The following is a 13804-nucleotide window of genomic DNA, read 5'->3' on the forward strand; positions in this document are numbered from 1 at the left end:
GTTGAAGTATGTATATAGTACCTTTATAAAAAATGTCAATACATTTTTACAAATATTCACACATGCACCAAGATGGTATATTAAACATGTTTTTCCTAAATACAACAATAATTGCCCAAAAATAGATAAAAAAACAATCTTAGCATATTTTAAATGATAAAATGTTTATTTTATTATTATTTTCCACATAGGTGATAATTAATCTTATACCGATTGACTTATGATTTATCATATTCAGACATAATTTCCAGTAACATTCCATCTAAATGTCTTCATTAATCTATGACTAATTTCTCATAAAAAGAGAAATATTTGTTTACAATACCTACTTCTTCCTGTTCTTTTAATCAAAGCCTTTATATAACATACATATATATTTAAGCTCCACAAGAATGTGAGAGCAAAATATGGATTTCCCACACTTTTATGCATCTATACAAACAACAAAGAACCTGTATGACATAGGAAGGTGAGATTTGTCACAGTGAGAGTCCATGTTTCCCTTTATTGTTCTTCAGTTTAAAAAGTAAAGACTTGTTTTGTCTGTGTTAAGAGAAGAGTCCTTGCTCTTTATCTTGGGCCAAGGTTGGTGGGAGGAATCTTAGCCGTCGATGGGCCCTTCTTGTTGGGATAACCTTTTATGTTTAAGTTTGTCCCTTTTGGTTGAACTTTCAAATAGAAATGCAACTGGAAAGAACAACAAATAAAAACTGTTAGTTTGTTATTGTAAAAAAATATCAGTAAAGAATAATGGAATGGAATGTATTTGTGACGTTGTTTATCACCTGTACAGCTTCAGCAGGTCCCACTGTCACCATGCTGGTAAACGGTTGGTAACCTAGTGCAGAAGCCGTCACTGTGTAGGTGCCCGGCAAGAGCAGACGGAAGTAGTCTCCATTCGTCCCTGAGACAGCATCAGATGCATAAAATTAAGTATTCAAGCATGTACATACTACAAAATAAGCTTTTAATGTAGAACAACACTCACCGCTGGTGATATCGTGGTTTACGCCTGCCACCGAGATCACAGCATTGCTAATTGGGTTGTTGTTCTCATCATAAACCATGCCTTTTATCCCATGGTGAACCTGGAGGACAAGAGAGAATCATGATATATCAACCCTCATGTTGTTTTCTGGTCATTTCGACCCAAAGAGGATTTTCTTCTCCCCCGAAAATCCTAGTTAACGTTTTCGCATTGGACTAAAACTTGCTGACTTTGCTTACACAGTCAGGGTATAACAACTTAAACGTTTTCACGAAATGTGCACATTTTTTGGACTTTTTGGTGGGTGGGGGGTTTTGTACTTGTGGTGTCCCCAGTCAAAAATGACCGGCCTTTTAAATTGCTTGTAATTCTCTCATTATGCAATTTTTTTCACCAAATATTGGATTCAATCTATTAATCAGCTTGTTTTCTTTCAGTTAGCACAGGTTTTGTATTTCTTTTTGGAATTGATTGATCATAGGCGTCATTGATCTGAGCTTATTCACCTCAAAAAAACTGAGGTGCATAAGCTTGAGTGAAATTTTTTCATGCATATGAAAGTGCATATGCTCAGATCAATGAAGCCTGTGATCAAAAAGAAATTCAAAACCTGTGCTTATTGAAAGAAAACAAGATGATAAAAAGATTGAATCCAATATTTGGTGAAAAAAATTGCATAATGAGAGAATTACAAGCAATTTAAAAGGCTGGCCATTTTTGACTGGGAACACCAAATTAGGTAAAGGATATTCAGCACAGCAGAAGGGTTAAGCTTTCGTTACGGTCAGGCACAGCACTCAAAGTGGTAAACCGATTCCTTCCATTACTTTAAATGTGCTAGCGAGCAGTGTAGTGTTACTTGAACTCACAACGAGACCCCTGAAGGTTCATATCAATTTCACATTATAAGTATCTGGGGACAGGTTCATTACCTGCTGGTGCCACGGTGAACCAATTTGTCTTTCTTACCTGTGTCCACTAGAATACTAGCCCCCTTTTTACCCATTTGATTTTGAATACGACGCTCTCCAATTCCAGTTCTACATATTCTGACTGCAGAGTTGAAGTTTGAACTTCTACTTGTTACATTACAGCCAGACTGAGCTGAAACTAAAGCAGTAAAACAGTCAAATGTAAGAAGGGAAGTTCCTCACCTGCTCCATGTAGGACACCAGAGCCTCTCTGTTGGCCAGCCACTCACTGGCGAGAGCCGTCGCTGGAGGAAACTTATCACAGCTGAGCTCCAGAGTGATCTCAAAGCAGTTTGTGTGGAGGTAGTTGAAGTCCTGCATCCCTTCAGAAATATTGAGAAATAATTCTTAATCGCACATTAAAATGTATTATGTACAGCACAGTGTTGGCCAGGGGCAGAAACTGTTCAGGGTCAGGGTTGGAGTCAAAAATGCCACCAAATATGGAAAAGATGCCCCACATATTCAAAATATTCACTTTCACTAATCAACCATTTTTTATATTTCATAATATTTTTTTTAGAAAAGAATGTATGGAGCTCCTAAATCATATTTGCAAGAAAAAAAGCACACATATAAGAAATACTTCCACATGTGCACGGAAAAAAATGAAAGAAGACAGTTTTAGGGGATTCCAAAATATGACCTTATAAACAACAAAAACAAACTGGTTTCTATTTGAAAATTAATTTGAATATTGCCTCTTAAAGAAATATTTAATTTCACTGGTGAAATTACACTGGTGCTGGCACTAGTGAAAATCTTTTAACTGGAACACAATTACGTTCTCTTAAAGATAAAAGTGCTCGTAATTCCCAAATTTCAGCTAAATTACAAGACATTTAGATGAGACAAAACCACAAGCCTTGTTGAAGTAATTGAATAAGGACCGTGGTATGTAAAATATAACCCACCCTTAGAAAGAGAGTACCAGCTGGCTCCATTTGTGATTCCTTCATCAAAGTAATCGCCGCAATTCCAGCCCTTATGCATCCAGCTGTGGGCATAAGAGTACGTCTTTGCCAACTACACACACACACACACACACACACACACACAGTTTAAGTTTGTGATTTCTGTGCAACTACTCTGCTGAACAAAATAACACTTAATCCAGCCTAAACTGGTTTGCCGGTCTAGGTTGATCTCCCAGGCTGGTTTAACCCTTATAGGGTCTTTGGGGTCTGCACAGACCCCAAACGACATTTGCTCAAATAAAAAATAATTTTCTCTTTGTCCAAATGACATGAAACTTTGTACAGTTGTTAACACTTTCTAGATCTACAAAGAAAAAAAAATGGAGTGATATCTTGTTTTTATGTTAGTGTAAAAAAAAGGGTCACACTCAGGGTCTTTGACCCCAGGCAACAAAATGTAATTTTGTAACAAAATAATTGTTTTTTAAAAAACAAATGTAATTTTACTCTGTTTATTAATGTTTTTACTTCATATTTGTGCAGTTTTTGGAGGATTTGTCATATCTTTTAAATTTATATAAATAAATAAATAAATTTTTTTTTTATACAAAAACAGCTTATTATGTAAAATTCAATTTATAAAAGACCCACATTTCTAACTTTCATTCATGGGGATAACATGGATAATTTGACATGGTTTAGTGTAAGATTTTTGCCCATCTTTTGGAAAATGCCGTTTTAAAAGTAAAAAAAATATCACTTTTACCAGTAGATGGCTGCGGAGCTCCGCTATTTACTATGTGTTATTTGACTGACTGAAAGACATCTTTTCACAAGTATTTTCAGTTGGATTTATATCTAAATATTATGAAATCACAATTATGACAATAAAAGACAATAAAAATTACTTTTTGTCAAAGTTTAGCATTTTTTTGTACTGAAAAGAAAAAGTTTTTCAAAAATGTTGATTTTGAGGATGAATTTTGTTCAATTTCTAAGCGGGGTTTCATCATAATGTAACAATATTGAAAAACTGATTTTTTTCATTACAAAAAATACTAAACTTTGACAAAAAGTAGCCTTTATTGTTATAATTGTGATTTCAGAATATTTAGATATGAATCCAACTGAAAAATACTTGTGAAAAGATGTCTTTCAGTCAGTCAAATAACACATAGCAAATAGTGGAGCTCTGCAGCCATTTACTGGTAAAAATTATAGTTTTTTTACTTTTAAAACTGCATTTTCCAAAAGATGGGCAAAAATCTTACACTAAACCATGTCAAATTATCCATGTTATCCCCATGAATGAAATTTAGAAATGTGGGTCTTTTATAAAGTGAATTTTACATAAAAAGTTGTTTTTGTATAAAAACCTATTTAAAAAAATATTTTTTAATTTATTTATATAAATTTAAAAAATAAGATAAATACTCCAAAAACTGCACAAACATGGAGTAAGAACATTAATAAATTACATTTGATAAAAAAAAACAAGCATTTTGTTACAAAATTGCATTTTGTTGCCTGGGGTCTGTGGAGACCCCGAAGACCCTGAGTGTAATGAAGACCGCACAAGGGTTAAGAAGGGTTTTGGGCTCTTAGGAGACCATCTTAAAACAGGGGCTAGTTGCATAAACATAGCCACAATGTTAAGACTGTGTCTTAAGAACCGGTCTGACCAACAACGACTGACAGCAGTTAGTCAAGGCTTAATTAATAGTATCTACTTTTTTATTTACTTTTTTTTATGTAACTAAAAAGTTATAACCAGTTTTTTTTTTAAAAATAGATTACTAGTCTAAGAAGTTTATGCAACTGGCCACAGATAAGACCAGTTTAAACCAGCTAAGACTAGCAAGTCAGCTTAGGTTGATTTAAGTTTTTTTTTCTTTTTTCTTTTCAGCAGGGGAGCCTCACCAAACGGAATTGCAAAAATAATGACATTTCAAACAGGCTTCTCAAACACCACCCATCTGCCATTAGTCAAACTAACAGATAATCCCACCCCCAAATCCACACCACTGGTTGACTCTGTGTTGCCTCTGTAATGGTTTGATAGTGCCATGGAATCAGTGTTTGGGGGAAATAAACTTACAAATGGCTTACTTACATTTGTGTGTGAACATTACACTTTTTCTAAAGTAGAAAATCACACAAATGACAAATTAAAAAACAACAACATACCTTTCGGAACATTTTATCGTCAGGGGTGGCCGAGTATGTTGTTTTGCCTCTTATCCGGGGCTCGCGAGACTTATCGAAGGGGTAATTGGCGACTACAGCTCCACCGTGGAGGTTCGCCGACAGAATGAAGTTATAATTCTGCATCCATTTTATCACTGCTAAAGTCTCCGGCTCAACCTGGAAGAACCAAAATACAGGAAAAAACATTCCGACGTGAAAACACGAATGGCATGTGCAATATTTCAGCCTTTGTTTTAGGTTTTTGTGCCATGACACTCTAGCAGCCTGTTTGGAATATTCCTTCAGCTCTGCTATCTGAGAGATCTGATATGTGGTACTAGAGGTGAAGGGATAATAAACCTCCACCTGACCCTGTTGCATTAAGTAAAATGAGTCTGGCTGGGCTCCTTAGAGATGGCTGCTGAGCTATTGATCCCGTCCGTACTCTGTTTTGAGGAGACTGTGTATTTATTATGCATGGATCTGTATATATAAACAGCCAAGCATCCCTTTTGGCCCCAGCTGTCATTGAAGAGTCAGGTTTCATGCTGTGAACTCACACAGATGTTTTTCCCCTGCTATGTCTGTGTAGTGCGAAACCCACACTAGGGTCAGAAGGTCACGAGCGAGGTTTGATGTGAGAGTGACAGCTCTTGACTCTCGGAGAAATGATTGGAACGTGTCATACTCCTCCGACTGCAGTTCTTTTGTTGTTATCCTGAGGGATATACTTGCTTTGCTTCTCCAAAGCTGGAGTTCTCATTTTAGACTGAGGAAAATACATAGTTGTTCCTGGAAAGAGCTGTTTGAATGGTTTGAATTATTCTAGCAGGGCCCAAAAGTCTTCCAAAAATCTGGGAATTCTTTCATTTTATTACATAAAATCAAAAAGAAATGGGTAAGATTCTGTACTATTTATAGGTCAGTTTGTGACATGTGAACTACTTTGTACTAAAGGTCAGATGTTCCTTCTTCCAGTAAAGCACAAGATGTTCTTTGTAACATTCTCATCATGATGGATAGTATGGATCCTCACAGATGAGGCTAACAAAAATATCCAGAGCTCATGATGAAGACTAACAGCAGTACAAGCTAAAAAAGTCCATTTACACAGGCCAAGGCTCTCGATTTTGTGAAAGGTGGGCCTGTTGGCAGTTGATAGAGAGCAGACCGGCAGAACGAGAGCTGGGTGGGTTACTGACAGACTAATGGAGAGCTTAAGTGTGCTGTCCAACTGTAAAAACAAAAAGGTTTTTCTTTGCAATGCAGAAAACTGGCACAATCTTGTATTTTACTTGAGATTGGAACACGGATTTATCTATGTGATGTATATGTATAAAAGATTGTTATTTAAAAGGTCACCCCATGAAAACATATACACAACATATACAGATAGATTTCGTAGCTGAACTGGTAGAACATAATGTTACCAATGCACATGTCAAAGGCAGGCCAGCAGAACAGATTCACAGATATCTGAATCTGGGATTCATTCCAAGTCATTCACAAAGTCATTCACCACATGTCATGTTTGCACAATTATTAAATATTTGGATAATTTGAGTTTTTTTTTTCTACAGTGTTTTATTCCACAGATTTTCCTCCAAAATCAGTCCAATCATATGTTTGATTCCCAGGGAACACACATAATGATGGTAATTATTAACTATTCAAGCTCCTTAATGACTCCATTAATGATACTTTTAGTACTTTTAAGGAATAAAACTTTGGGGAGAAAAATGCAATTCCACTGACAAATGATGAGATGATTTCAATAATAAATAAATTTAAAACAATTCTTTAAAAAGTCTGTTTAAACTGAACAAATCAGACTAAACTGGTCGTGCTGCGTGTTTTTGATTCACTAAAAAGTTGGCCTACTGGCTCATAAGAGTCACGCGATTTCGAACTGGTTGCACTATATGTTTTTTATTTACTGAAAAGTATCATCTCATAAATTCATTCAGTTCTGGTATTTTTTAAAAATGAAACCGGTTCTGAATAAGAACCCTGAGTCGCTTTAGGTAAAAGTGTCTAAATTAATTAATGTCAAAATATACACGCCCTACCGTTCAAAAGATTGGATAATATTTTTTTATGTCTTTAATGCTTACCAAGCCTGCATTTATTTGATCAAAGATACAATAAAAACAGTAATACTGTGAAATATTATTGAAATTTAAAATAACTGTTTTCTAATTTAATATATTTTAAAATATAATTTATTCCTGTGATGGCAAAACTGCCATTATTCCAGATTTCAGTGTCACATGATCCTTCAGAAATCATTCTAATATGCTGATTTGGTGCTCAAGCAACATTTCTTATTATTATCAATGTTGAAAACAATTGTGATGCTTAATATTTTTGTGGAAACCGTGATAATTTTTTTTAGGATCCTTTGATATATAAAAAGTTCAAAAGAACAGCATTTGAGTGAAATAGAAATCTTTTGTAACATTACAAATGTCTCTATTGTCACTTTTCATCAATTTAACACATCCTTGCTGAATAAAAGTATTAATTTCTTTAAAGGTGCTCTAAGTGATCCTGGGTGGAGTAACTTCCTGTTGACATTCGAAGTGTTGTCAAACAAAACAGAGGCTAGCTAGACCCTCCCTCCTCCTCCTCCCCCCCTCCCCTCCGTGCTTCCTGAAACAGTCATGAACGCGCATTTAAAATCAATCTTGCCGGTTATTGGCTGGAGCATGTTTATTATGATTCGTGGTCCAGACTGCACCAGTTTGTTTTTATTGCCGTTTTCGGAGCTTGTGGCAGACTACAGACTATAGACTACAGTACCGCGGTTTTTTACAGTGTGTTCAGGGGACAGGCAGCTAGTGGATAGTGAGGAGATGTTTGCTGTATGTGACAAAAAAATTTTTGGCCTAAAAACGCCTCTTTCTGGCCTAAAAAAATCACTTAGAGCACCTTTAAAAAAAATATTACTGACCCTAAACTTTTAAACAGTAGTGCACATAAATGGTTAGCATACGACATTTAATATATAAACATATCGTATGTTGTATCTTATATTATCTATCTCAACATCTTTCAAAATTTCCAAAATGCTACACAAGCTATATAACTAACTGATTGACTGGTCTCTCCCATTCATCTCATTTTAAACAGACACTGTCTCCTCTCCTATAGTAGTGTATGTGACACTGATAGATGATCACCTGTAATTCCCAGTTATCTGGCAGTGGCAGGTGGTGGTTTTGGCCGTTGTGTTTCTCGTAGTAGTACATCAGAGCGTTCAGGTCTGGGAAGTTGCGATTCAGGTCTACCTCCTTTGCGTTTCCACGTCCCACTAAGTAGCCGTTGAATTCCGGACCCTGTAAGTCAGATAAAGAGCACATCATTTTTTATTCTTTAAGTAACGTTTCGGGAAGGATATCACCTTTTAACATTCTCAGTATGTCAGGTGTGAAATTTATTTACCTCGAGTAGTATATTGTGCTTGTGTGTGTTGTGTAACCGAGTTAGAGCATGTTAAATAGATCCTGTCTGAGGCTAAGGTATAGTTTCCTTTGCTAGTTTTTGTCTGGTCGACTGAGACGCATGATAACTGGGTGTGTGTGGCCACATTCAGCCACCATTTACTGCTGGACATATAATTAGTCTCAAAGATCAAGAAAGAGTCTGTATTACTGTAATTTTGCATTCTAGATGTGTGAACGTTGTAGGTGTATGGATGCTCTGTTCCAGAAAAAAATACTGTGTGTGTTTTGTTATTTTTTGTGAGTTATTCTGGTGTAATTAGTCTCAAAAGAAAGCCAGCAATGCACTCTGGGATATGGCTGATTCCTCCATAACAAACTGAAGGCCTCCAGAGACTTACTACACTCCCACACCACAGCTGACACACTGAATAAATAAGTGTATACATATGCATGCTCACATTCACACCACGAGCAGATGGTCACGCATTTATGCATTTTAGTATACTTGTTTTACATTGTAGATTAGCTAAGGGCTGTATACCTGCCTGGCAGCCACCTCATATCCATCCGGGTTCATCGAAGGAAGGATGTGGATCCGTGTGTCGTGGATGAGGCGCGTGATTCGCTCGTTTCCTGCCCTGTATTCCTCGCACAGGAACTGGGCTAAGTAGATGAGCAGCTCCCTGCCGAGCACCTCGTTCCCGTGCATGTTCCCAACGTACTTGAACTCTGGCTCCACTGAAAAACACAGGTCAGGTGACCGCCAGTCAGGAAGACATGAGGTCATAGGGTCACATCCGTGAATAGCATGCAAGCTCTGTGCATGCATATGTAGCAATTCAGAAAAAGCATGACTTAAGGTCCAATATGCAATGCTAAGCTCTAAAGGTACTGCAAGAATTGCCTAATATTTAAAGAGATTTTGTGATCATTTACTCACCCTCATGTTGATCCATGACTTTCTTTCATGGAACACAACAGGAGAAATGTACATTTTAATACAATGAAAGCGAATGGCGATATGGGCTCTAAAAAGCACCGTAAAAGTTCACACAACTTATGCATTACATTCCAAGTCTTCTGAAGAACATACCATATTTATGCACAAAAAAAAATGATGGAACAACTTGAGGGTGAATAAATGAGGACAATTTTCATTTTAGGTGAACTATCCCTTTAAAACAAATTATATGCGGTTCAGTATGCTGACACCGTAAATGCTAGTATCAAATATGAATGAATTAAAATTCATCATTTTCCTCCTACAAAAGCTTTCTGAGTGTTTAACAGCGCAGCAGGCCACTCTCATCGAAATTCCTGTCTCACAGCCAGTTGTCAGCTCATTATTCACAATTATCTCCTCTAACAAGTACCAGCAGATTTCCGTTTGTTCTTTTTTAATGCGGAAGTGAGTGACAGCGAGATCGCAAATCTAATTAGCCACTGTGTGCAGGCAGACTCATCAGGCACAGTCTTCCTATTAATCACCAAATAATTAAATTAACTGTGCCACTGCTCAAAGAGTCACTGAATGGTTGACTTCAAAATTAATGTATGAAGCGCAAACATTGTTTGAAATCTAAAGGGTCAGGTCACAATGACTTTGCCCACTCTGTTGTACTTTTACTCCATGTGGAACATGTATACATTCTGCAGTTCTCTCTGAGGCTTTACCTTTGTATTGTGTGCAGGCAGATTCATCACAATCTTTCCATAAATCACCAAATAAAAATTAACAGTGCAGTCAGTGCCACTGCTCAAAGAGTCACTAAATGGGTGACCTCGACATTAATGCATGAAACGCATTGTTTGGAATCTAAAGGGTCAGGTCACGACGACTTTGCCCACTCTGCTGTACCGGTTCCTGTTTTTGTACTCCGTGTGGAACATGTATACATCCTGCAATTCTCTCAGAGGTTTTACCTTTGTACGCATATTGCAAAGAAAAGCAGATTTTTACACTGGAAAAAAAATTTCGTACTCAGTATTTTTGTCTTGTTGTGCAGTACAAATATCTAAACATTCTTAAATCAAGATACATTTACTTGAGAAGCAAAATGACTTCAGATATTAAGTTTTGTTTTCTGAAAAATTGCTCAAAATTAAGTGACTTTAAGCATAATTTTGATAGATTTTTTTAGAAAAGAAGACTTAATGTGTTGTCATTTTGCTTCTCAGGTAAATGCAACTTGATTTAAGAACGTTTAGATATTTGTACTGGAAGACAAGACAAAAATTCAAAGTAAGAAAGTTATTTTTGCAGTGTATAAAACATCTAATGGCAAAGATTCATTTGTTTTCGTAAGCTGATTTATTAACTTCTTTTGTTTACAGATCTTAACTACTTCCAGTAGCAGAGCTGAAGTGTTTTGAATTTGAGTGAACAAAGGAACAAGGTCTACAGACTGAAACAAAGAGGGAGATTTTACTGCTCAGCAGCTGCTCTTTCATATTTCGTAAGATACATTGGAATTCTGAGTTATCTTTTATTTAAGAATCAGATGTTTCTCCTGAAATTCCTTGTAAATGGAGACAATTGTTGGCATACAAAATTAAAATGGATAGCACAGCCCAGACAATTTTTTTTTTTTTTCTTTCATAAGTAATGTTGGGATTTCTGACTTTTGATTCCAACTTTTTGCATCTTGGCCAGTCTGAGCTCAGTTTAAGAGATTGATCTCTTCTGGAACTCTATACATAAGATTAATGTTCTCAATGGAATCATCTGAGAAGCACAAGTGTCCATTTGCTGTCAGTTTCTAGGAGAAACAATTGAGCTATTAAAGATTCAGATTTTTCTGTCCTGTGGGAATGCTCTTGTTTTAGATCAATAATAAAGCCGATGTTTGTTCCTCTCTCCAATGGCTTCATATAACACACCACATCTCCAGGCACATACTCCTCCTTAAACCCATTACTGTCCGTTCTTAAATGCAATTTACTGTATGTGAGTGTTTAAGGAGCAACAAGATAAATCAAGTTGACGGTCAACATTGGCTGGCCAGACAAAGTCATGAATAACCAGCCAAAGCTTCATTTCGACAATTCTGTTAAGTGCATTTCTCAGAAAACAGCCCAAATTATGCAATCAAACCCAAATTATTGCTTCACCAATCAGCTCTGGCAGCCCTACAGCCTCAGTAGGAACATTTGTCAAACGTGCAAGAGTTTGCTTGAGCTATATGGGTGAGGAATTTAATGCCTTGGTACAAGAGTAAAGAAAAGACTCACATTCTTCATGGATGCCAGGATTATCACTGAACTCCAGGACATATAGGTGCCGTCCTTCCACGCTGCGACCGATGCTGTAGATGCGAGTGATGTAGGGGCATTCGCTTTGGACAGCAAAAAGAGCCCTCACCATCTCCTCATAACCATGGTGCTGGAAGTCAGACGCCCCAGTCAGCAAAGCCTCGAGCCCCAGAAGCAGCGCCCCAATCCAGATCAGAGAGCTGCCTGACAGCATGGTCCCAGACTGCTCCGCAAACAGAGCGCCACTTCTTTTCCTCACTCTCTTTCTCAATCCTGCTCTCCCCGTTTGCCTCCTCCCTCTGGACCTCCTCTCACTCCCGCTTAGAAGAGCAAGTAAGGACGGCCCCTCCTCTCTCTCTCTTGATTCCCTCACCCATACCATTTGTGTGTGTTTACTCAATTGGCATTGTTGGAGAAGTGAGAGTTGACATCAAATTTGACACCTCAACTTTGGCTTTACGCTCCTCACACACTAAACCTCCCCCCTCTTGTGTTGTGCTAGTTTAACGTTTCATTCCTGACCTGCGGTTAGTCTCTGACTAGGTTTTAAAAGTGTGATTACTGATGATTTAACTAAAGGGGAATAAAAGCAAAAAGGAAAGGGGCGAAATGGAGGCTTTATTTTGGGGGAAAGGGATGTGATTAGCATTTACTCACCCACTTTCGCCCCAACACTAGCTCATTCATTAACTCAGAGTAAACACACTCGGAGGCTGAGAGGTTAGTGCTACTACAGGGCATTCTGGGAAAACAGATCATGGGGGACCAAAGGTTTCAAATGAGCGTTGTGGAACTGGCCCCCTGAGGCCCTCCTCCCAACACCTCTACTATAATCCCCAGGAGTTGCTGTCCGTCACACTCATTATAACCTGAACGTTAGTACGGCAGTTGTTGCTTTGTAACTGAATTTATATTCATTCTCAATAACACCACGGGTTAAAATGTAACACCTTTTGCGTTGACCGAACAAGCAGGCTGTTTACTCAATTGCCCATGTGTTTGTGTCATTGCAGACTACCCTTGCTGTTGCCAGACTAGCCATTTGGCTTAAAGTTTGCATGAAATTGTATTTGAGATAATCTTTTCTTCCCTATTGTAATGTATATCCAAGTGAAACTACTTTTAGAACAAGAAAAAATGTAGGTCGGGGCTTGATTTTGTCCATCGGGAATTGATTGGATTCGTTGGATTGTTGTGGTTTGCTATTGATCTCATGTGAGTGACAGTCATCAGAGAAGATATGTCTATGCAAGAGGAAGGGGAAGTTAAAGGCATCATGAAATAAAAACTGATGGTTTTTATTTTTTATGGACTAGTGCATAAAAAATTATTTATCTGTGTACATTATTATTTTCTTAAAGGGTTAGTTCACCCAAAAATGAAAATAATGTCATTTATTACTCACCCTCATGTCATTCCACACCCGTAAGACCTTTGTTAATCTTCGGAATGCAAATTAAGATATTTTTGTTGAAATTCGATGGCTCCATGAGGCCTGCATAGGCAGCAATGACATTTCCTCTTTCAAGATCCATTAATGTACTAAAAACATATTTTAATCAGTTCATGTGAGTACAGTGGTTCAATATTAATATTATAAAGTGACGAGAATATTTTTGGTGCACCAAAAAAAACAAAATAACGACTTATTTAGTGATGGCCGATTTCAAAACACTGCTTCAGGAAGCTTCGGAGCATTATGGTTCGGAGCGCCAAAGTCACGTGATTTCAGCAGTTTAGCAATTTGACATGCGATCCGAATCATGATTCGACACAAAAGATTCATAACGCTCCAAAGCATCATGAAGCAGTGTTTTGAATTCGGCCATCACTATATAAGTCGTTATTTAGGTTTTTTTTGGTGCACCAAAAATATTCTCGTCGCTTTATAATATTAATATTGAACCACTGTACTCACATGAACCGATTTAAATATGTTTTTAGTACATTAATGGATCTTGAGAGAGGAAATGTCATTGCTCCCTATGCAGGCCTCACTGAGCCATCGGATTTCAACAAAAATATCTTAATTTGTGTTCCGAA

The 13804-nt window shown here is 37.3% G+C and overlaps 1 protein-coding gene across 1 annotated transcript; it reads right to left on the reverse strand.

The window, feature by feature from the left end:
• Positions 1 to 147: 147 nt before the first annotated feature.
• cpn1 (carboxypeptidase N, polypeptide 1) lies at positions 148 to 13113 on the reverse strand. The gene is made up of 9 exons (XM_048170662.1): positions 11741 to 13113; positions 9051 to 9247; positions 8246 to 8401; positions 5064 to 5240; positions 2874 to 2985; positions 2143 to 2282; positions 989 to 1088; positions 786 to 904; positions 148 to 687 (listed from the first exon to the last, which is right to left on the reverse strand). The coding sequence occupies exons 1-9, from the start codon at positions 12141 to 12143 to the stop codon at positions 571 to 573; spliced, it is 1521 nt and encodes a 506-aa protein (XP_048026619.1). The 5' UTR covers positions 12144 to 13113; the 3' UTR covers positions 148 to 570.
• Between the last annotated feature and the right edge of the window lie 691 nt (positions 13114 to 13804).

This window comes from Megalobrama amblycephala, linkage group LG20, assembly GCF_018812025.1.
Source record: "Megalobrama amblycephala isolate DHTTF-2021 linkage group LG20, ASM1881202v1, whole genome shotgun sequence".
Taxonomy (NCBI): domain Eukaryota; kingdom Metazoa; phylum Chordata; class Actinopteri; order Cypriniformes; family Xenocyprididae; genus Megalobrama; species Megalobrama amblycephala.

Excerpts from the sequence above, each read along its gene's own strand:
- cpn1 (XM_048170662.1), bottom strand. The coding sequence starts at position 12,143 with ATGGTATGGGTGAGGGAATCAAGAGAGAGAGAGGAGGGGCCGTCCTTA. Across the intron at positions 5,241-8,245 it reads CAGATAACTGGGAATTACAG|GTTGAGCCGGAGACTTTAGC; the intron begins GTGATCATCTAT and ends TGGTTCTTCCAG. Across the intron at positions 688-785 it reads GACCTGCTGAAGCTGTACAG|TTGCATTTCTATTTGAAAGT; the intron begins GTGATAAACAAC and ends TGTTCTTTCCAG.